General features: G+C 38.4%; 1 protein-coding gene across 2 annotated transcripts in view; it reads right to left on the minus strand.

The window, feature by feature from the left end:
• Positions 1-369: 369 nt before the first annotated feature.
• LOC122791848 (interferon regulatory factor 3-like) overlaps positions 370-23,124 on the minus strand; it is a 151,773-nt gene continuing 129,018 nt past the window's right edge. Inside the window, exons 6-8 of one of the 2 annotated variants that reach the window (XM_044059823.1) lie at positions 22,535-22,912; positions 7,973-8,088; positions 370-2,919 (exon numbers count right to left, since the gene is read on the minus strand). In XM_044059823.1, coding sequence (XP_043915758.1) covers positions 2,743-2,919; positions 7,973-8,088; positions 22,535-22,912 — 671 coding nt within the window. In that variant the 3' untranslated portion in view covers positions 370-2,742. The remainder of the gene's footprint in view (positions 2,920-7,972; positions 8,089-22,534; positions 22,913-23,124) is intronic. The other variant, XM_044059824.1, reaches the window with a different exon arrangement.

Genomic DNA, 23,124 nt, shown 5'->3' on the forward strand with positions numbered 1-23,124 from the left:
ACATTGATATGTAGGCTCTGTCTGTTACAGGTGATGAGATATTATACTTTGTTTATTTATCAGTTATTATGATAAATATTATATTAATCATATTTCTGTGAATATCTCCATAAAAGAGCATCACACAGTAATGGTTAAGGTATCATTTTAAAGCTGACATTCATACTAACAAATTAAATACACATTGTATGGGTCTACATGTTATATACTGACCAAGATATTGTGCTTTGCTTTTCCAAAAAGGTAAAAAATATGCCAAATATTTAATAATGACTTTGATATTGATATGCACTATCATCATTTACACTGTTGGAAAGGTCCGTGTCTGCTGAACAACTTTTGCATTTACCTTTTTAGTCTAGCTCTTATAGTTAAAGAGTTCTGAACATTTGTTTTCTGTATGGTATTACAAATGGATTTTCTGAAAATGAGCTCAGGCTGCACTGTTGTTCCTATGGTGGCATTAAGCAGGCTGCTTTTTCTGAGCTGCGCCAGAGTGAATGAGTAACAAATTTAAGTACCTTTGAATAACTGCTGACCTGTTTGTGAGTTCACTCTGACATATTCCTCCACTTCTAACCATGTGCCTCATTGCTTGTGTGTGTTGTTTCAACTTCAGATAATTTTCTGGCACCATGTTGTTTTAGACATCCCACTTCTGAGACCATGTTGCTTGTCTCGTGCATTCAAAAGAGACGATGAAGCAGTGTATGGGTTCAAGATATTTACTGTACATAAACATTGTCAGGAACTGTAATTGGAACATATATTCAAGTTAAATGATTCACACGTTACTTCAAACACACTCGGAAATGCATTTCCATTCCTGCCTGCATTCGCTCTGGCTGACTGCACAAAATGGCACTGTTCTCGCACGTGCTCAGTACTAACATGCATGTGCTATCTAGCTACAGTGGCTCAATAGGAACATTATATATAATGATCTACAGAGAGGAAGGCAAGAACCATCAAACAAGGCTGTCATATGGAAAGGGGGAGAATTAAAAAAATATATTTTGTAAGTCCCTAACACACTCCCCTTGTAGGCCAGAGACAATGTTCCATGGCCAATATACTTAGGTTGGGGCATGTAAACACTCCCAAATAGAGTGGCTTGCATACTATTAAATTTGTGTGCATGGAGCTGTAATTTTATGCATTCACCCATATTTTGGTCCTGTTGCAGGACTATCAATAGTCGATGGGTGAGTAAGCCTCAGTCAGTCCCATTTCACCCTCACCAGCTTCTTCAGAATTTGAGCTAATAGTTATACACTGGTCATATGGGGCACAGTTGGTCCCAAACTTGTAGAATATAGCAGACAAACTAAAATGACTGCACAGAGCCTTGAGTTGTAAAATGGAAGAGGTCACAGTGAGCACAACATCACTGTAATCAAATAAGACATTATGTCAATTTGTCCCAAGTGACTTGGCACTGTTACTGAAACAGTTGTATATGCAACGCATAATGGAATGCCAGAAAGATAACTTTCAAATGCATATATTAAATAAATATTTCCCAAGGGTGGGAGGGACAACCCTGTCTGCATCAACCAATTGCTGTTTTCAAACAGTAAGCCAAGGCAGCAAAAAAGTTTACAATTTTCTATCAACAGCATTTCAGTTAGCAGTGACATCAGAAAAAGTGAACTGCTCCCAGAAAACGTGGAAGTATCTTGTGAAAAAGTAAGACAAACCTGTGGTGGAATGTAGTATTAAACAATTTATTTTTGGTGAAGTAGATATGATGGTTAAGTGTGTTACAGATATTTATAAGAGGGCACTGTATTTAGTGACATATGGAACATAATGCTGTCTAGTGGGCTTTCAAGGGTGTGAAAATATCTTACAAAATATTTTATCTTTCATTCACTTTTACGCCATTTACATTGAACCTTAACAGATTAAGGTGAAAGTCAGACTGAAAGGCATCAAAAGGGGTTAAAAGGTAAAATGCCATCTTTTAACTGAGCTCCTAAACAGTTAGGGCTTGAATGTGGGATCATATGAAGATTATAAAAGGACACAAATGAATAGCATCCCAAGAATATGATGAACAAATGGTAAAAGAAGAGGGGAGAGGAGACACAAGTACTAATATTAACTATTTGAAAGTTGTTACAGAGCTAAGAGGTTAAACAAGCTGCATGATATGAAAAATGCCCAGTACTGTTTCTAAATGGATATGGCTCTTGCCCTTGACTGACTTTTCAAAGTGTCAAAAACCACGAAACCCATTTCATCAAAATTATTTTTACTTGTGAGACACTCACCATATCCCCAGGCAGGAGTATACTCCCAAAATTAAGTTCACAAAACCTTGAGATAAGTTAGATACAACTGGAACAACTGCCCATTAAATGAATCTAGCTTGATGGTTCCTGTCTCACTGAAAAGGAATTTGGGACTGGCTCTGAAATGACAGTTCATGAGTTTGCTGCTAAAAAGGTTAAAACGTCTGAATGCGAGACACAGAACTCATAGCCTATGTAATTAAGAAAAAGACTGCTTTGTGTTACTTGGAAGCTCAGAAGTGAGTCATCTGAATAATATTCTGAAGGCCTGGCCTTGTTTCCAGAAGTAGTCAGTGTACTCCCCATTACCATAAATAAAAACGTTGATCATATACAGCAGGCAGCCATGTATATACTTCGGGTGTTTCTTGCTTTAACAGAATTTTCTTTGTTGCATCTGGAGAGTGCTGATAGAGCTTCTAACATTAATGAAAGCACTTATTCCTCAAAGGTTTGGAAAACATTCTACATTCATGTCCACATCCATGGAATTTAAAAAGGAATCAATGATATCGTATAAGCTATTGTTTGAGATCTGTAGGCTGACCGTGTCACTGTTCAGAGAAGATGCACCCTCACGCTGTGCCACTTCATAAAGGTAACTGCAGAATTTAGGTACAATCTGTAGGAAAAGAAAAAAGTCATCATGGCACATGTAGGTATACAATAAACATTTGCACACTTTCAAATTTGTAACTTCTTTCAGCTGCTTATTCCATTCCACTGTCCCCATTGCAAAAATCAGTACTTTGTTGCATGCATAAAAATGTGGTCTATTTAAACGTATACATAATAGATGAAATGGATGAGTCATAGGATTTCCTCAGTAAACACCACATGGCAGTGACACCAAATTCCAGGATATTTTGCAGCTCAATTTTGCTGTGGAGTTATGCAACGCACAACAGGAGATTAAAGGGTGTCCGTCTCTATTACTGCATGGGGATTTGTGGCATGTCAATACAGTGATAAGCATTAGTTAAACATCTCTGTGCAGTAATAACTACATTTCTTAGTCACACTATTTTTAAACTGAAGCTGATTTGTGTATGTCTTCTGCAGTCTAACACACAGAGGCTAAGTGTTCCATTTCCATGGTTTCAGAGGACTCTCTCACATAGGGGAGCAGTCTGTATATATTTTTGGCACGCTGATCATATAACTGTGCACTTTTTCTAAATATACTGTGGAGATTTCAAAAAGAGAACAACTGTGACAAGCATTTGCAAAACCTGACCTAAGACTTGATTTCACAACAGCTAATTAACACTGCATGAAATGTAATGATGTTTCTTCTGAAAGCAAAATCAGCACGGTGACACATTGATAGATGTCTTCATTCCCAGTAACATTTTCATTGGTTGGAAATGGTTGCAGTAAAAAATGTACTAAATACAGCAAGAAAAAATGGACACAGAAAATGCATAAATATTGTCATACATCACATCCAAGAGCATATTTTGTTTTAAGTCTACTAATTACTGCTTCAGTAAAACTAACCAGCAAACAGTCCCAACTTATCAGTACTTCATATTATGTAATATTAATAAAAAGTTGCATTATTAACATTTAATACTGTGGTCAGTCCATTGTTTGCCAGCAGATGACATCCTTCAGCAGGACATAATACTTGCACGGTGCCTATTTCTGTATTCTGAAGTGGTGGTTTATAGATGCCAGTTAGAAAGTGGGTTTGCCTAGCCATTTTGAAATGAAGCCCATGCAAGGGTTTCACTGACTATGTTGGTGACTGTTTTGTTTCTAATATTGACAAAACAAGTTATGTGCACAGAGTATTTCATTGCATGCCCAGGGAGTTGTCATTATTACTAATATCAATAAAGCAGATTATATACACAAACCATTTTCTTGCATGCTTGGGGCACTAGTATAGCAATGACAAATGCACTTGTGAGACTGGTTCCTTTAAGCAAACAAAGCAGTGAATGCTAGAGTGGAACTAAATGAACAATGGAATATAAACATTGAAATAACTTGACTAAAAGAAGAGAATTAACATGTCAACAGTTCACTACATTTAGTGTTTACTATTCTATTATACCATGAGCTGATTGGCCAGCGTTATTGTAAATCGAGTTATACTAATGGAAAAGGTCCGTCGCCGGACTTTTTCCATTATAGACCCACAAAACACTGTCTCGCTATGTTAAATAGGTTTAACATAGACACAGCTTAAAACAAGCAACGGAGATGTCCGTTGCTTATTTCTCCTATTTTAGCATATTACCTATGTTTAAAAAGCAACGGAGATCGCAAGATCTCCATTGCTTTAGTGTCTCACTATGTTAAATGAGTTTAACATAGCGAGACAGTTTTAAAATAAGCCACGGAGATGTCCGTTGCTTATTTTAAAACTGTCTTATGTTAAAAAACATTTTTAACATAGTGAGATCACTAAAAAGCAACGGAGATCTTGCTTTCTCCGCGCAGGCGCGGTACATCAGAACTGCCGCAGATGCCAGACATCTGCGGAAGGGCAGTAAACAGGCATTATTATGCCATTATTTAAGAAAAGTAATAGTTTCTTTCTTAAATAATGTCATAAACGCCAACCGCAACGGTTCTTAGCATTACCCACACCCAGGCGTGGGTTATTGCTATATTATATTATTCTAAAGAACAAAAAACACTGTTTTTGATCTGTGACAGTGGTTCTGGTGACTTAGTGCAACTGCCCTAAGACTACTAATTTTTGTAGAGGAATCTAACCAGTGGCACAAGCCTTAAAGGTACTTTTTTCTCTTTTTGAGACAAGGGATGGCTTGGTGGTCAAATCTTATAAAAGCTACAAACAGAATAAAATATATTTATAACAGCAGATGAGCCCAGACACTAACCTGCTATGTGCCAGCATACTTCACATCAGGGCCAGTAGTCAGATAAATAAATCCTTTAATTTTTATGCAGTACATTGAAAACTGATACAGCACAGGTTTGTGCTGATACAGCTCTCGCACTGGAAGGATTTATTTTCTTCTCTTGCGGCCCTATTGCTCAAACCTCAGCTGTTGATTCTCAATTGAGAGTCCAGCATCAGGTAAACTAAAAAAACTTTAGCAAAAAAAAAAAATAAATAAAGGAATGGGATGTAGTGCTGATGCCACCTCAGCAAACAACATTTAGGTGTTACATATTTGACACTGTTGGTTGTCATCTTCATCCTCAACCCTTTTTCCCATTTTGGCTTGGGGTTGGGGTGTCACATCAACATTAGTCAATATTCCCATTTTTGCATAGTGGTCATGGTGTCACCTCAACATTAGTCAGTGTTTACATTTTTACATGAGGTCAGGATGTCAAATCAGCATTGATTAGTGTTCCCATTCTTACACAGGGTTGGGATGTTGCATCAGTATTAGTCAGCCATTGACTAATGTTGATTTGACACTCTGACCCCTTGCAAAAATGTAAAAAACAGGTTGGTGATGACCAATGGTGCCAAATATGCAACACCTGAATGTTGTTTGCTGAGGTGGTATCAACACTACATTATTAACTTTTTTCTTTCTTTTTTTAATACAGTCTCTTTAGTATGTCTGATTCTGGACTGTTAATTGAGAATCAACAGTTGAGAAGTCAGCAACAGGGATGCAAAAGAAGAAAATATATCCTGCTGACAGCTGTAATGGCACAACATTGTTTTTATCCTCTTGTTGCTGTATCAGTTTTCAACTTACTGCATAAAAAGTTCAAGGGTTTATTTACCTGACTACTGGCCCTGAAATAATGCTTTTGTTAAATGGCAAACTAGTATCTGGGCTCATCTGCTGTTATAATATTTTTATTAAACTTGTAGCCTTTACAAGCTTCAACCATCAAGCTACCCCTTATTCAATATATTAAACTACCCTAATTGTATTACTTTGCTGTTGCTTGCATTAGTGTTGTTCAATTTGCTTTGTTAGGTCTGGGGAAGATAGCTTATTGCATTAGGTATGGGTCATTGCTGTTGTTAACTAACCTATCAAAACTGTGCACTGTAATACAGGGAAATCGCTACAAATTGGGAGGAGGCTATGCTATTGAAATTGGTAAGCAGATGACATACATACCAAAAATCCTAGCTACATCTCTGCTTGTTTTGGAAATTCCAACTGATCAGTAGGAATGCATTACACATACGTCTGGGATGGAGATTATCTCTTAACTGTGAGATGTAAACCTTTCAGGTTATTAGAGATGTAACAAATTTAGATTTAACAGGGCCATACCTGCACTTCAAAAACATGGTCACTTATAATGATTTCATTATATACTTTATACCTCTTTAATTTATTCTCACTGTATAACTGCATTTTGTTCTATAAATGCTTTTCCCCTCTACCATGCCAACCACTGAGTCTCCCTCACTTAGATGTGGCCCATTCATTTTCTAGTGATGAGAACCCACGTCTTTCAGATGCATTAGAGCAATAGCCTTCCAGAGCAGTTGTCATCCTTGCACACATCAGGCTGTATGAGCTCTTGCCAGCATCCCTGCAATCTCAGCATTTTTTGGTATTCAGCCTAACTCCAACACCTGGGTAAGGGAACAGGCTACTGAAGTCAGTGCAGGGACCCACAATACCCCCCTGCCAGTGAATTCAGACTTGTGCTGTTTGCTCATGAGAGTTACCACCATGCAGTGGCTTTGTGGGCTGAAAGGAAATCCCATACCAATAATTTCTAATCCAGCCTATCCCTCCACCAAGTGTAAACAAAAAAGGTATGCATCCCATTCTACCCTGCCCCACTCCCAGAACAGGCATAGCCATCATCTCCTTCCTATTTCATCAATTGCCCCAGCCCCATGATGAGTATGCCTATCCCCCTCATCAAGTGCCCAAACCACTAGCTGAACTTTCATCATATGGACCTTAGTCAGGGCTTTAACCTTCTTCTTTTTTTTTTTTTAAGTTTTTATTTGATTTTAAATAATGCACAAAGAAACAAACACTTAAAAACAAAACACATAACCTTTTCACAATCAGTATAGGCTATGTTTTTACAATTTATTCTGAGTCAGTAAATTGAAATACTGTTCTCTTTTGTAGTTTGTAGCTCACTCACTCACATTTTATTTTACTATGGTTGGATTTTGGCCAAACACATCTGAGGTGGAAACAGGTCAAACTGTCAATACATACAGATTGCCATTATCAGCAAAAATGACTCTTTGATGCGCTACAATTTCTGTTTAGTCTTTAAAAATAGCTCAATATCTGAACAGTCTTATATTTGTGGAAGACTCAGTGTGTCCCTTTCTGATCAGACTTGAAATTAAGGTTAACCCTTCTCAGAGTACCTTTATATCTCTTAAGAAAATCCAGCTCCTTTGCACTTTGTTAGTTAAACACTAGACTGGGTTTAGTGAACATCAGTAGCAACTGCTGTTTAACTCTGCAGAACATTTACCATAAGCCCAGATACTGACAAAACCTTTTGAATATATCCGATTTTATAAATGACGGACATGTTCCTATCAACCTCAGAGTGCAAAGGCACAAAATCAGAGTCCATCAAAAAATATACTTGGCAGTAATTTATTTGTAGAAGACATTACATTTGCTTTTTGACACATCCCTTCTTACTGATACATCATATTAAAACAGGATTCCATTACAGGTTGTAGATTGATTCTTAAGATATAGCATGCACTTTAATAAAATTCCTACCTTTACTAAAATCAGCTTTTTTTCCTTATGCTGCAGATCATGCATTCGCTGTCCAAAACAGAGGTATATTTCAAATTTTGGAGAGGTGGCCTTTTTCTTCTTGAAGTTTTCTAAATCTGAAACAGTTTACATTTGAAAGCAATCAAAATGGCTTTCACCTTACATCAGTTACATGACATATACTCATAAGGCTGAAGCATCTCAGTCAGTTATTGTAACCCAAAGCAGTAAACGCTATGGTTAGTAGCAAACACAGTGAAAACACATTATTGATATTTATACTTCATATCTGACAGTGACTCTAGTTTCTAAAATGGTTTACTAAGTTTGCCAGTTTGATGCTACACCAAATGGATAATTTGCAGAAATATTCACCTGACTGTGCCAGGTTGCAGAACATACTACTGTGCTGTTGTGCTTCACTGCTATGGGAAATAGCATGACTCGCTTATGTTATGTACCAGTCGCTATATGAAAACCTGTTTATAAGTATGATTTAATGGGAGATGAGAAGAGAATGGGGTGGCACAGACAATGGGCTACCATATTATATATTTATTAACATATATTACTATATATGGTATCCCTCACACCTACATATACTTTGCAGGGTTATCCAGTTGATATAAGAAGACAGTGATGATCAAATTAAACTATAGGAGTCCATTTTTGTAAATTTTTATGAGCGAAACAAATGTTTCATAAATGAGCCATTTCTGAGAAAGGGCTATCCTACTCTGATCTGGTGCGATCTTTAGGTAATTATAGTAAATAAGGAGGTGTGTCCTGTGTAGAAGGTATGGAGGCTTGCCTCCCAATAACACATGCATCTTTTTTTATCCCTTTATTTCTTAACTTTCATTGAAAGAGGTCCTCATATAAATGATCCATCAAGCCCATATACTGTATGTGTGTTTTTCATTATGTTTTGATAACAGTTAACTGACTTGACAAATATCCACAGCTAATCTAGCAAAAATATATCTACAATGCAGTTCCTTGTAAAAGACAGCAGAATAACAAAACTCTGTCCTAGTCAATACATTAGCAGTCTTTACAATCTGTTTTTTTTGTCATTCTGTTAACTGCTGATAATCTTTTTTGCTATTAGGTTATCCAGTCCTTCTATCACTAATTCACAACATATCTATACCCTAATATTTTTTTTTATTATTATAGTTTTTTTTCCTTCCCCTCTCTGTCATTTTGATTCAGTCCACAGCAGCCCTTGTCAGAGCCGTAATATCACCATTATTCCTTCCGTACTTGTCTGGGAGACCCCCTCCATTGGTTCGCTAGTACAATGTGGTACTTTGTAATCACATGCTTTTCTTATATATTGTGTCATACACTAGGGTTACCACCTGTCCCACTTTGCGTGGGGCAGTCCCTCTTTGGGCAGTTGTGTCCTGCAACAAAATCATAAAAATGGCAAATGTCCTGAGATTTTTAGGGCACAATTATTTTCCTATATTTTTTGTAATAGTTGCATAAAACAGTTATATTGTATCTGAAACACCTAAATGTTATAAGAAACAGAATTTGTTTGTGTCTTTCGGCTTTTCCCGGTTAAGGGTTGCCACAGCGGAACTCCGGTCCGCTAATGATTGGTAGTGGATCTTTACATACTGGATTACCAGCCCTGACGCACAACCTTCAACGAAAGCATGCCCCATTCACGTATGCCTCCACACAGAAGACGCTGTAGCTGAGAATCGAACGGGACAACATCTTGCTATGAGGCGACAATGCTACCGCAGCACCAATTATAAGAAACAGAATAAGCAAGTAAAATACAAGAATAAGCTTTTATTTAGGCAAAAAAAATTTAAGTTATGTCCTTTGTAGTGGCCGTGGGTATGTTTTGCCCTGCAAAATTTGATGTTGGTACCAAAAATGTCCCACTTTGGGCATTTGAAAAGGTGGCAACACTATCATACACATGCACATACACATGTTGCCTAATGGAACACTTTAGCTAGTATGTGCATTTCATGGCCAACATAGCCAACCATGTTTTATCATGCGAACTTACAGCATTACAGACATAAATAAAAGAATGGAAAATTTAAGAACTGTGCTAAAGCTCTACTGCTTGACTTAATATGTGCATGAAGTGAGCTTCACATTTAGAAAAAGCAGGGTGTGATAAGAATATGTTGGTCCTAAATGTTTGTTTTCACTAGACTAGAACACATGGTGTGTTTTATTCACATAAGAATCAGTGTATGATTCCATATTGTTTTTGTCAAAATATATCGTAATAAAGCCAGTGTGGTAAAATGTATGTTGATATCTGACTGAGTTAAAAAAAAACTCTCATAGGCTACTAGAGGTACTGTGTGACTTCAGATGGAGGATCTGTACATTATTGTCTTAGCACATTTACCCACATATGTGATTTACATGCTGTGTCTTGTGGCACAGATATTCAAGATTAGCCTATTTGTTATGTTAAGTAGCTTAACACAATAAATCATGAATCTGTGCAACTGGTAAGTTTTCTTTTTGTGCGGATATTCCAAGACACTTAATTTAAATCAATAAATGTTCTTCCCCATCTGGTGCCATAAAAGATGCTACATTGGTACCACTGTTATTTATGTGTCTGTGATTAAAGATGAGTGAAGTAAATCTTCCAAATCTTAGAAGGGTTAAATAACACACTCAGAATGATGAGGAGCACCATCTATCCTGAAATGTACTAATACTATGAAACCATAGGTGCATTGTGCAACTTTTTGCCTAAGGAGCATGCACACTTGCTGCTGGGCTGCAGGAAGTCATGAGAGAAAGAATAGATATATCTAGAGTATCCCAACTCTCCTCATCTTCAGCAGAACACAGGGAGGTGGACTGTCTGTTATCCCACAACTGTTTGCAGATGTGTGGTACACATGGTTATTTCCTTGGTGCAGACGCACCTGTCCTCAGCCACAGTGGGGCACAGAGAGGTGGATAACTTGCTACTGTACAACTGTGTGCAGACATGAACAGTACACATGGTCATCTCCTTTGATAGCAGCATTTACTGCACACAATCATAACAGTACGAAGCTGCACTCACTGTGGGTGTGATAAAAAACACAAAACTTGACTGCTTTTCTTATTTGGACTTCTGAAAAAAGATTCCAAATATATGTTATACAATAAAGAAAAGAAGAACTGGAAATAAGGTAGGGATGATATGAGGAGCTGCTGACAGGTGCAACCTACAATAAAATGGAAAGAGAACTTTACACCTGCCCAGGGAATTATACAACATAAAAAAAAGAAACAGTGAAAGAGAACAAACTTGGAAGAGAATGGAGAAACATACCTGAAAATGGCCTGGTGAAAATGTAGACAAAATAAATAAAAAGGAATAAATTGTTTAAAAAGAAGTTCTGAAAAAAGGTAGGGAAAAGAAGGGTAAACTGGGAGTGAAATATCATGTAGACAAAATAAATAAAAAAGGAATAAATTGTTTAAAAAGAAGTTCTGAAAAAAAGGTAGGGAAAAGAAGGGTGAACTGGGAATGAAACAGCATGAAAAATATTATAACTAGGACTGAAACAGCATGCAAAACATTAAAACTGGGATTGAAACAGCATGCAAAACATTAAGAGGACTAAAATAAATCAGGAGAAAAGAGACTTAAAAGTCTGCTAAAGCCAGAAAACAAGAAAGGAAAGAAGGAACTAAGATTGAGTTGAGGCATGTGTGGGTACATCGTTTGTATCTGAATGGTCACAAACCTCAGCAGCAAGACTCAGATAGAAAGCTAAATGACTCTTAATTTGAACATAATAAAACAAATTTAGTGCTGTTGGAGGGGAATTGTGCATGGGGGATGTGCCCACCATACCCTCCACTTCGTAGAGGTAATTACTTCAAGTTCATAACAAACGAGAAAAAGAAACAGCTGGTACTGTGTTAATCTGTTATTCCTCAGAGTCCATGCTTGCAAGCTCCGCAGTACAGCAATCTGGTCACTTTAAACTTTAAACTCATGGATACTGCTTTGTGACTGGGACATTCAGTTATGAGAAGAACTCCAGACTGGTATCTTTGATGAGTGGGAGTTGACCATTAACGATTTACAGATAAGTCCTATGGCAAGGTGTTTTGATACCTTGTTTATATGCAGTAGTAATGTACTAAGCATACTTAAGCTTTGTAAGGGAGTTCTAGACTGGATCCAGCCAACCATCCTCCAGTGAAATTTTTGGACAAGATACAAAATATTTCAGTACTGCAATCTGTTATGTCTACCCACCTTCCATAATCTATTTGGGTGTCCCAGAGCTTAAGTTAAGAGATGAGTTCACTGCTAAATATACCCAGTTTTGGCTCCCAGTTGTCTATCTGTGACAGAATGTTACCAGCATGTTTATTCCTGCATCTCCCTTCTGTGTAAATCCTTTAAATTATTAACCATTCTAGAGAGAAAATGCCCCAAGAATTCTGATGTTCTTGAAGTGGAAGAAAATGAATGGTAGTTAATGATCCACTCTAGAAGTCCATCTTAAAGATATTCAGAAATAGTGAGTGAATGTATCAGAACTACCTTACTTATAGGGGACATCTGGAGTGGGTATAACCAAATGGAAGATTCTCAAATAGTCAAACAAGACAAAATATAGTACTTCATAAGTTATTTTTCAAGAAGGCAGGTGTTGATTGCAGTGTCTAGTGAATGTGTGAGGTGTAGACCAGATAGCTGTGGCATACATATAAGTTCTGGGCACATCCCTGATTTAAATGCTTCAAGTGGCCACCTCCCCAGCAGAATGCCTTTTAAAGCATATGAATGAGATTTAGGACAATGCAACTGAATAGCCATTTACACTTCTACACACTGGTTGGTCAACTAAGGTCTACATTTCTCACATATATGACCTTTAGAAACCAAAACGGATGCTCTCTGTGAACACCAAGAGTATAGGTTCATAAAGCCTTGTGCCTCCTCTTTTGGGCTTCAGCAAAATATATTAGAAAGAATGCTGAAAGAGTTCAGATGCCACTTTGGAATGGAACATAAAGTTCATCCAAATGCCCTTATTTTGAGAACAATCAAATTGTGCTCTTTATAACCTCAGTATAATTTAGTTAATCTGAGTAATAGAGCTTTCTGAACAGCTAACTTAAGTATAACAGGTGAATACAAATCTAAGAATAGGCTAAAATAATTAATTTACTTACTTTTCATTTGTTAACTGTGTGAGTCTGTCTGGTTTATAATTTACATTTATCAGGTTCGAGGGCACAGTGGTGTGTATTTGAGACACAATTTTTACTGATTTGACTATAAAAATACTATGACATAGTGTTATTGAAGTAATGACAGAGTATGTTAAGATTATTTTCTCTCTCTGGAACATGCATCACTGATGGATGAAGCCTTCAGTGTAGCATTTATTGCCAGATCCGTTATGTGTCAGCTCTCTCAAAAAGGCATATACCTTCCTGACAATTACCCGCATATACCTTAGGAGAAGCTTAACAGCTGCTTGATACAGTTTATATATTGATTCCTGCCTTAACTGTGCCCGTCTGTCTTTTTGGTTTATAATTTACACAATATAAACTGATGAGAACTATAAAAATACTATGACATAGTGTTATTGAAGTAATGACAGAGTATGTTAAGATTATTTTCTCTCTCTGGAACATGCATCACTGATGGATGAAGCCTTCAGTGTAGCATTTATTGCCAGATCCTCTGTGATTCCCTGAAAATAGTGTAAGACTTGCTTTCAATTTGTTTAGGTACAGAGCAACTGGTTATCTGTCAGCTCTCCTCAAAAAGGCATATACCTTCCCTGACAATTTATATGGAGACCCTTTTCCATAGGCTCCCAGACTCTCTCAGTCTTATGAATATCCAAATGCCTTCCCCACCCGGGAGGAAGGCTGCCATAACTAGTTCAAATAAGAACATGAATGCTGATCCTAGACCTGATGAAAGGACTCTAACAGCAGAAGGTCAAACAAGAGGTAATAACACTTTGGTGTCTGCAACACCTTCCTAATCAGCTTTGCCAAGGGAACTGTGAAGATGCATGTGTCTATAAAAAAGAGGAACTGCAGAAATGTGTGAGGAACTCTTTTAAACAACTAGAATTTGAAGCCTTTAATTCTGTGCATCAGCAGTTTGTTTGTGTCTTTTGGCTTTTCCCGGTTAGGGGTCGCCACAGCGGAACTCCGGTCCGCTAATGATTGGCAATAGATTTTTATGTGCTGGTTTGCCGGGCCTAACGCACAACCTTCAATGAAGGAATGCCCATTCACACATGTCAACAGACAAAAAGACGCTCTAACTGAAAATCGAATGGGCAACGTCTGTGAGGCGACAGCGCTACCGCAGAATCACCACTGCAGTATAGTGTTTTCCTTAATTATGAATTCTTCACTTTTTCTATGAAGTGGATGCTTTGAGGTGGCAGGAAGGCTGACTTGGTTCATCTGACAAAGAAGCCTATAGGCTGAAGCTTGGGCAGTTCCTTGGGCACAAGATCCTGAGACTGACCAACCTAATGGGCAATCAGCAAGCACTCACCCATGTAAGTTTCCAAAACTACTTCCTCTCCTGGATCTGCCATCTTCATTGGGAGGTATTTGGTAAAAAACATTCACTGCTGATGAAAGTGGCAGGAGACAACTGTCCTGCAGCTGAATATCTTCAGAAGAAAAAGCAGGAATTTTCAGTGTTTCCTGTGGAACGTGATGTTCCATTAAATGTTCTTTGTGTTTATGGAACACACTCAGAATAACTGCAGCAACAGGGAATAATGAATGGAGTCTGGTCATGCTGAAACTGATGTAGCAGATGTTTTTGTTGAAATCTAGGATAGGTCTGAATCCATGATTTTCTTGGGGACTAGAAGAAAGTGATTGTAGAATTTTAACCCAACTTCAGTTTCTGGAGATATGCTCTACAGCCTAAGTAGATGTTCCACAAAGTAGTATTTGGGTGTGGCTGCTTTCTCCCTCTGATTGCAGTGGTTACCAAAATGGTCTGCCTTACCAGTGGAGCAACAGCAATGTGTTAGACCTATACTGAAATAGCTAAAAGTATAAATGCCAGAATAGATTTTCTCTAGTAAAATTATTTCAAACATTACAGGTGAAAAAAACAGGTTCCTGTATTTCAGACCAAAAACAGTTTTACAGCAACTGTATGCGGCAAGCTAGATAAGACTCATAGTACTGCCTTGTTATGAAACAAAAGAATACTATAGTTTGGCCTTGTTTTGCTGCAAGTTTTCTACTGAATATAGCTTTATTTGTGACTACACAAATTAAGTCATGGGAAAGTGCAGAGGATGTGAATACATGCAGATCAGCAGTCTCTGAATAATTGCATATTTCTACTATTAATCAAGTATATGAACTATGATTGGAAGTAATAGGTTCATAGGAGATTACTAGGCTAATGGCTTAAGAACCCTTAAAAGCGTAGTCAATATAACCCAATTTTACCCAATATATGGCATGGATGGGTGCCTATGCAATGAGCATCTTACAGATCACCTCTGTCCATCAGGGACATAGGTACTGCTTCAAGTGTGAATTTGTGATTCCCCATTTATTGATCAAAATTGATTTTGAAGAGGGCAAGAGAGAGGCTGTGCTTAATCTGAGTAGGAAGCCTGTTCCAAAGAAGGGCCAAGCTCTTAGACACACAACTGTCTCTCCAGCATGTTTTGTTTGAGTCACTAAGTTTAGATCCCTAGATTGGGTGAACCTCATGCTGTTTGACTTTCGGATGTGTAGCAGTCCCATCAGGGCTGGATTTGTGAGTGTCTTATAGGTCAGGCATAGGTCACCCCTTAACAGTCGTTAGGAGACAGAGTAAAAGTATAAGGCTTTTAGTCTATCTGCATAAGACATGTTGTTTACACCCTGTATTTTCTTTTTAAGAAACCACTGAGGTCACTCCAGCTGCTATAAGTGCCTACTCAAGTACATGCCAAATGGTGCATTGCATTCTATTAATGGTCTAATGGGGGCTGAGTACAACAGGACTATAATTTCCTTGGATCTGGATGCCATACCTTTATTTCAAGTTGTGCCTCATAGAAGGACTTCCTCACCACTGTGGACACATGGCTGTCAAAGTTCAGGCTACTATCTGTCTGTGTACCTAGATCTCTCACCTCTGAGTCTACTGTTAGAGGTGTGCTATTGATGCTGTAATTTTCAGTGGTATTTGACTTTCCAAAGGGAGTGATAATGCATTTTTTCACATTTAGTTTTAGGACATGGTTCTGGCACCAATCATTTGTCTGACCTAGACCCTCCTGAAGGATATCTACAATGTTGGGGGTTCAATGATTGCCCCCAGCTTGCAGTCCTCAGAAAACTTTGTCATCTAGAGGCTTCCACATCAGCCTTGACTTCAGAGAAGTATATTCCGAACAAGAGTGGCCCCACCATTGAACCCTGTGGTATATCACTAGTAACTGGCCTCTTGCTGGATCTGGATTCACTCACTTTAACCACATATGTCTTGTCTTTAACCAATTACCTATCCATATGATTTAGGTATTTACACCCAGTTTTGTGAGTTTATTTATAATACCTGAGTGGGGAATTGTATCAAATGCCTTGGCTAGGCTGAGGTAAGTAGTATGAAGTGTTTTATCCTCATTCATGGCCTTAGTGACTTTTTCAAAGAAATCCACCATATTCAGTAGGCATGACCTGCCCTTGACAAAGCTGAATTGGGTTGGATCCAGAGTTTGGAGGTTTCCTTTGTCATGTCCATGATTATTCTTTCCATGGTCTTACATATAAGAACCATCAAACTTATGGGTCTGTAACTTCCTGGTTTAGTAGATTGTCCCCCTTTAAGCAGAGGGATGACTGTTGCTGTCTTCTGCACTATCGGGACTAAGCTAGTCCAGAGGCTTTGGTTAGAGATGCTAATAGGCCTGATAAGTCCTGATTTAAGCTGTTTAAGAACAACCTAGTACCTCGTTAGGGCCCATTAAAGCCATATTTTAGCTTTAGACAGTGGAGTGGCAACCTGATCTTTGGTGGTAATTGGTGGAGGAGTAGTGGATGGTATTTATTGGGGGTGATGGGGAGGTGAAATTTGAACTGGATTTGTCAGTCCGCAGATTTGCTATATCTTTTGGCTGAGTATAGGTGATGCAATCTCCAACTAATTCTGCACATTGTTGGGTGTCGCCCTTAAGACTGTGGACATAACTGAAAAATGCCTTATGGTTACCCTTAGGTTTGGAGACTATTTTTACCTCAAAGTCTGCTTCAAGAGTCTTTACTAGTTCTCTTATTCACTTATTTTGACTAATGAGGGACTTTTTGCTCTGTTGTGCACATTCCCTCTTTCTTCTTGACAGGATTTTCTTTCTTTTATTATACAACCTATTAATACCAGGGGTCCACCAAGGTGGCCTGATTTTGCAGTTTGACCTGGATTCCATAAGAGCGTTTTCCATGTATTTAGTGTTTGTAGTTCTGCTATGTTATTATTGGTACTCAACGCATGTTGTTAGTGTAGTTTACATGTGCTGCTAATCTGTTCAGAACCTATAAGTGTTTTTGCTTGAACTGCTTTCAATGCCTTAGTGGTTTTATACTAATGACAGACAGTAAAATAAGAGGAGGAATACTTTTTACCACAATGGTGTTTCATATTTAGCAAACCTTGCTTCTACCTGATCCAGATTTCCTGCATGAGCTACTAAAGAATCAGAACTACTGATGACACTGGCGGATGACTGTAGTGTACCTTTAGGGAACTTAGCAGGTGCTTTACTGGGAGGCAGAAAAGCAGGTCTTTGCTTTCTTCATTGGTTAATGCAGCAGCCTGTCTCAGTGGAATGGATGTATCAGCTTGCCTAAGTATTTAGAGGTATACATGCCATCTAATTTGGTAATTCCTTACCCCAACTTTTACTTCTGCAATTTTCAGTAATGGGCTAAGTAAACTGCCTTACCTGTCATTATACAGACACCCACAGTGGTTGCAGAAGTTGTTACAAGAGCATCAGACATTCTCCAGGCAATGTGAACATTCATATCATGTCATATCATATCATATCATATCATAATATAATAGCAGTTCAGCTTCTTACTTGTCCAGCAAGGTGGGTAAGTTTTTTTTCACAGCTTGCTCCATGAGGAACATCTAGATGCTAGCCATCGGAGACAGATAATTAAAAGAGGAAGAAGCCATACTAGCAGCACCTGTAGGCTCTTTTTCTGTGCCTTTTCAGTAAGTGGAAATCTTTGTCTGGGGAGAATAAGCTAAATATTGAATTAAAGTTGGAGGGGGAAATAATACATGTCTATGATTCAGGATTTTACTAAGATATTGCAAAAATCTACAGTAGACTTACTTAAGTGACCAGGCTTCTTATGCACATAATGCTTAGTGCTGGGTTTATTCCAAACCTTGAAAATGGCAGCTTGCGAGGAATGTGGGGACCAGTGCAAACACAATGTCCTGGACTAAATTCTGAGTCACTTCACTGGAGACTAACAAGGCTGAAGTGGCCAGTCTGTGGAATCCTGTAGATAGTGAAGAGTCTGCCCCAAAGCAGGGTCCTCCAGAAGAACATGAGTGTGGAAGATTGATCATTTTCATAATCATAACCATCCACAGCAATTATTAATGTCAGCTATTCCAATTCTTTGTCTCTAAAGAAAATTTACACTGAGGAGGCAAGGGGTGGGGAGTCTTGTCCCATTATGCTTAACAGGACCCAGAATACCCATAATTTGCTACTTAGTGGTACTCGGAGCACAGAAAGGAAGCCAGTGAATACTCAAGTACAATGACATACAGTGATTATGCCTATGTTGTTCTTGTAACTAGAGTTGGAGAGGCCTGATCCTGCAGCATATTAGAAATCTGGATAGATGCTTGATATTGAATTAGAAGACTTGTATTGTTTGGAATAGGCTTGTTTGCACACAGCTCAACCAGGTCAGGAACAAAGTCTCAAAATTAGTTAGCAATGAAACAGAAATGCAGTGTTTACAGGTTCATTGGTGAATACTATGCTAACTGTCCTGAAAAGCCATTTTAATCCTACCCAATTACCAGAGGTCAGAATCAAACCCTGTACTTTGTGTCATTGAGGTGAAGGCCCTAACCATTATGCCAAATCCAACCCCTAAATATAAAAACTATTGAATCACTGTACAACAGTGTATGTTAATATATTTTCCACCCCTGGAACATGTTCCAGTGATGGATGAAGCCTGCTGTCTAGAATTCACTGCAAGATCCTCCTAGTGCAAGGACATAGTGTTAACTATTTGTTTGGGTACCAAGCATCTCATATATCTTGAGAAGCTACTTAACACCTTGGCTGTGTTTGCACACAAGTCAACCAGGTCCAGAAGAATGTCTTGGAATTAGTTAGTAGTGGAACAAAGAATGCAGTGTTCATGGGTAAAACTGAGAACTATCAAAATGCTGCAAGACAGTATTACAGAAACAATTTTACCAGCAATGTGGTAAGAGGAGAGGGTGATGTATTTTGCAATGGTGATTATACTGCATGTTTTGACATTTAAGCTAAGCCTCTGCCTGACACACCAGGTAATGGTCTGGCCAAGGCTCTCGTAGAGTATCTAAGTGTCCAAGGGAGCTCTGGCAAGTGCACCCACTTTTCCGTCATCAGCAAACTTATTCAGCCACAGTCCTTTTGATATATGTCTTCTCTTCTCAGAATTATGTGCTGAGTGGTACAGTGCCAGGACAGAGCTTTGTGGTACCCATGGGTGACAGTCTTCTGGAGAGGGGACGTACCCCCTACCTTAACTGTGTGTTTTGCGAAACTACTGGTTAGCTATCTCATGGACTACCTACAGGTTTCTGTTAGTTTGGGACAGTCTAAGTATGATCAAAGAATGTGGGAAGTCAAGATAAGCAGTATGGTTGTTCGCCCCCATCCAGGGCTTCACTGACCCTTTAGAAAAAATGGACTATTTTTTAGTAGACAGAGCCAAGTCCAAAAAAAGGTCTGGGTACAGGGTATGTATGCCACTTACGTAGTTTTTTAACTCTGAAGTTATGTGCTCTGTAGTCTTGCAAACAGTATTTGTGAAGGTAAAAGTTGCATAGTGTTCAGAGTCTGTTGTGGGGCTGCCTTTCTTTAATGGTAACACTCTGGATATTCTCCATATTTCAAGGACATAACTGTTGGAGTGCTATATATACTATAGTGGTTTAACAGGGGTCTAGCTAAGTGGTACTTGACATTTACTGACAGACAACAGGGAATATTATCAGGTCCCCTTGTGCTAGTATTTTTGATTTTGGATAGTGCGACCATAACATGGTCCAAGGTAGTTGTGGAGGGATGGTATGCTTGGTAGTTGGAGGTGTAGGAGAAGAGTTAATGTAGTGGATAAAAGTGGAGTTGTTTTAAGCTGGTCTAAGCAGTTATAGGAATGAACCATCCTGAGCAGCAAATGGGAATGTAACTCTATGAAGAAAATCCAGCTGTGTAAAAGAACCTTCTGGCAGCAGAGTTGTACATTACTTCCAAGCCACGGAAACTATGGTCTGCAAGTGCAACCCATATAGGTATGGACAGGGTCAACCCAAGAGCAGGCTTGATAACCACAGTCACAGGGTCATAACGAGAGTCTCTGGGTCTTCTCTGAAGTGTGTGGGGCATTTAGTCCTGTCATCTCACTTCTGCATCTTTTGCAGGCGGAGCAACATAGAGTGTCTTATGGTCCTGAGTCATAATTGTGATGGATTCAGATAAGGTTAGTAATAAAATACAGGCATGGAAGACTTTTGAGATAAACCTGTCCTAAAGGCCTTGTGCCTGGAATGGTGCTCCTTTACTGCCACTTGATCTTGTGCTAGGTATCCTTAGACTGAAGACTGTCCATATCATCTGTCAAGAGCAATTATTTTAACATAGCATTCCATCTCATCCAAAGGAAGTGTTTTCAGGAAGGCTTTGGCCTTTGACTGATATTGGAGACAAATCACCTAATTTAACTTTTTGCATGTGATGCAATTTAGAACATCGCATAGGGATGAAAGGCATCATTGATTATTCAGATTTGCTATCTAACTGCCATGGAGAAACATTAAAGACTTAGGAGCTTAGGCTTAGATTTTACTTTTGACATGAAATTTATAATGATTTTGTTGTAATAACTGCTTGGATGAGCTTCAGATAGCACAAGTGGCAGGAAAAGAAATAGGTGCACTGACAGTAAGCATACCCCTTAATCCAGACTCAGGAATGATGGCTGTGAATGCCATACTGAAGTTTTATAACTAGATAAAATCCTTAAAATAAGTTATAAACCCACTGGTTTGACTGAATGAAGTCCCAAACTAAGCACAATGCTGAGTACTGATGGAGCAGCACCTGAGATATTACTAAACTGGTTTCTGATTAATATTTGGTGTCAGTCTTGAAATTCATATCAGCAGCATTTTATGCGAACAGAGTGAGAAGCTTTGTCTATGCTCAAATAATCAGAGTAAAAAATATAAAAGCAAATAATATGTTCCCCAGTTGCTGAAAGCTGGAACTGCTTCTTCAGACAGTCAGTAAATTAAAGCCCACAAGGAGATTAAATTTTATGTTGCAGCGTTTACTATGTTGACATAAAAAAGCAATTTAATTTAGACCACATTAGAAAAAAAGAATGGAAAAAAATAAGCAGAATAAAAATATATGAAATTTCTGCAAACATTAAAATGAGATTTGGATTCAGTTAATTGCAAAAAAAATGAAAAACTGTATATAGGTTTATAGGTAGGTACTAGGCTATTGGCCCTGGGGTCTATACAAGCCCAGCCAAAAAGGTACCCTGGCTTTTGCCACCCAAGAAAATTATTTTCCTGTGCCACTGTCGACCAGAGCCACAGAGGTGATCCCTGGGATGAATTTCCTATTTCCCATCCAGTCATCAAGATTTTTCTTGAAGAGTGCTAATGAGGAGCTTTGTTTGATATAGATATGTAGTTTATTCCAGAGTATGGGAAGTCTCTGGGACAGGAATATATCCCTCCGGCATGTTCTGTTTATTGTGGTGACAAGGTTTAGGTCCCTAGAGCGTGTAGCTCGGAGGGATTGGGATTTTTTTTAAGTGGAGTATGTCCAACAGCTCTGGGTTTAACATAGCTTTGTATGTTAGGCAGAGATCACCTCTGAGTAGACGATATGTGACGGAGTAAAGCTGGAGTTTTTTGAGACGGTCTGCGTAGGGCATCTGTTTGAGGCCAGTAATCCTCTTTGTGAGGTATTTCTGCGGCCTTTCCAGTTGTTGTAGATATCTTGTGAGGTACATACCAAAAGGGGCATTGTACTCTATAATGGGTCTAATGAGAGACGAGTAGAGGAGAACAATGATCTTCATTTCTGAAGTGGTCTCTTCTATGTTTTCAATTAAAAATGGTGAGCTCTACATCCACAAAGTTGGCTGTGTTTGATTTAATACTATAAATAAATCAGATGTGTGTGTGTGTGTGTGTGTGTGTGTGTGTATGTATGTATGTGTGTGTGTGTGTGTGTATATATATATATATATATAAGACCTAATAAGATGAAAAAAAATCCTTACCATGTAAAAACTTTTCAAAACAAAATATCTTGCGCTCTTCATTCCGAGGCAGCAAGTTGATAGTTTGAATCTCATTTGTTTTATCTGGCAGATCTTCAAGCAGATGGTAGACATGGCTTTCTCCAAGCCTCTTGGCAAAAACACCCTTCTTCTTAATTTCAATAAGGAGACCATTCTTGATATTGTCAAGAATCTTCTTAGTAAAGGAAACTTGTTTTTTACTTGGAAGAGTCTCTGGGCTGGGGAAATGAATCTGTTGACCATAGCATATGTCATGTTTGTAACATAACTGGTAGATGTTGAAACCTCTACTGTACGTGTGCAGCACTTCTGTTTTCCTGTAGTTAACAATGAATTCCAAATGATTTAGTGCAGGACCTAAAATAAATTGTGGAACATCAGTTTAGTTAGGCCAGATTTTTATAAAAATCAGTTTTAGGATCAGTTTGCATCATGAATACATGATTAATTGGGGTCTTGTCTGGCAGTATGCCACCACAACAAACACTCTTTCAAGAAGTGCCAGCTCAGAAAAGTAAATTCCCTGAAAGTCACTTTCAGTGTAACGGAGTTTGCTCTTTAGACCACTG

The sequence above is a fragment of the Protopterus annectens genome, chromosome 17.part0, assembly GCF_019279795.1.
Source record: "Protopterus annectens isolate FY-2018-M chromosome 17.part0, PAN1.0, whole genome shotgun sequence".
NCBI classification, from domain to species: Eukaryota; Metazoa; Chordata; order Ceratodontiformes; family Protopteridae; genus Protopterus; species Protopterus annectens.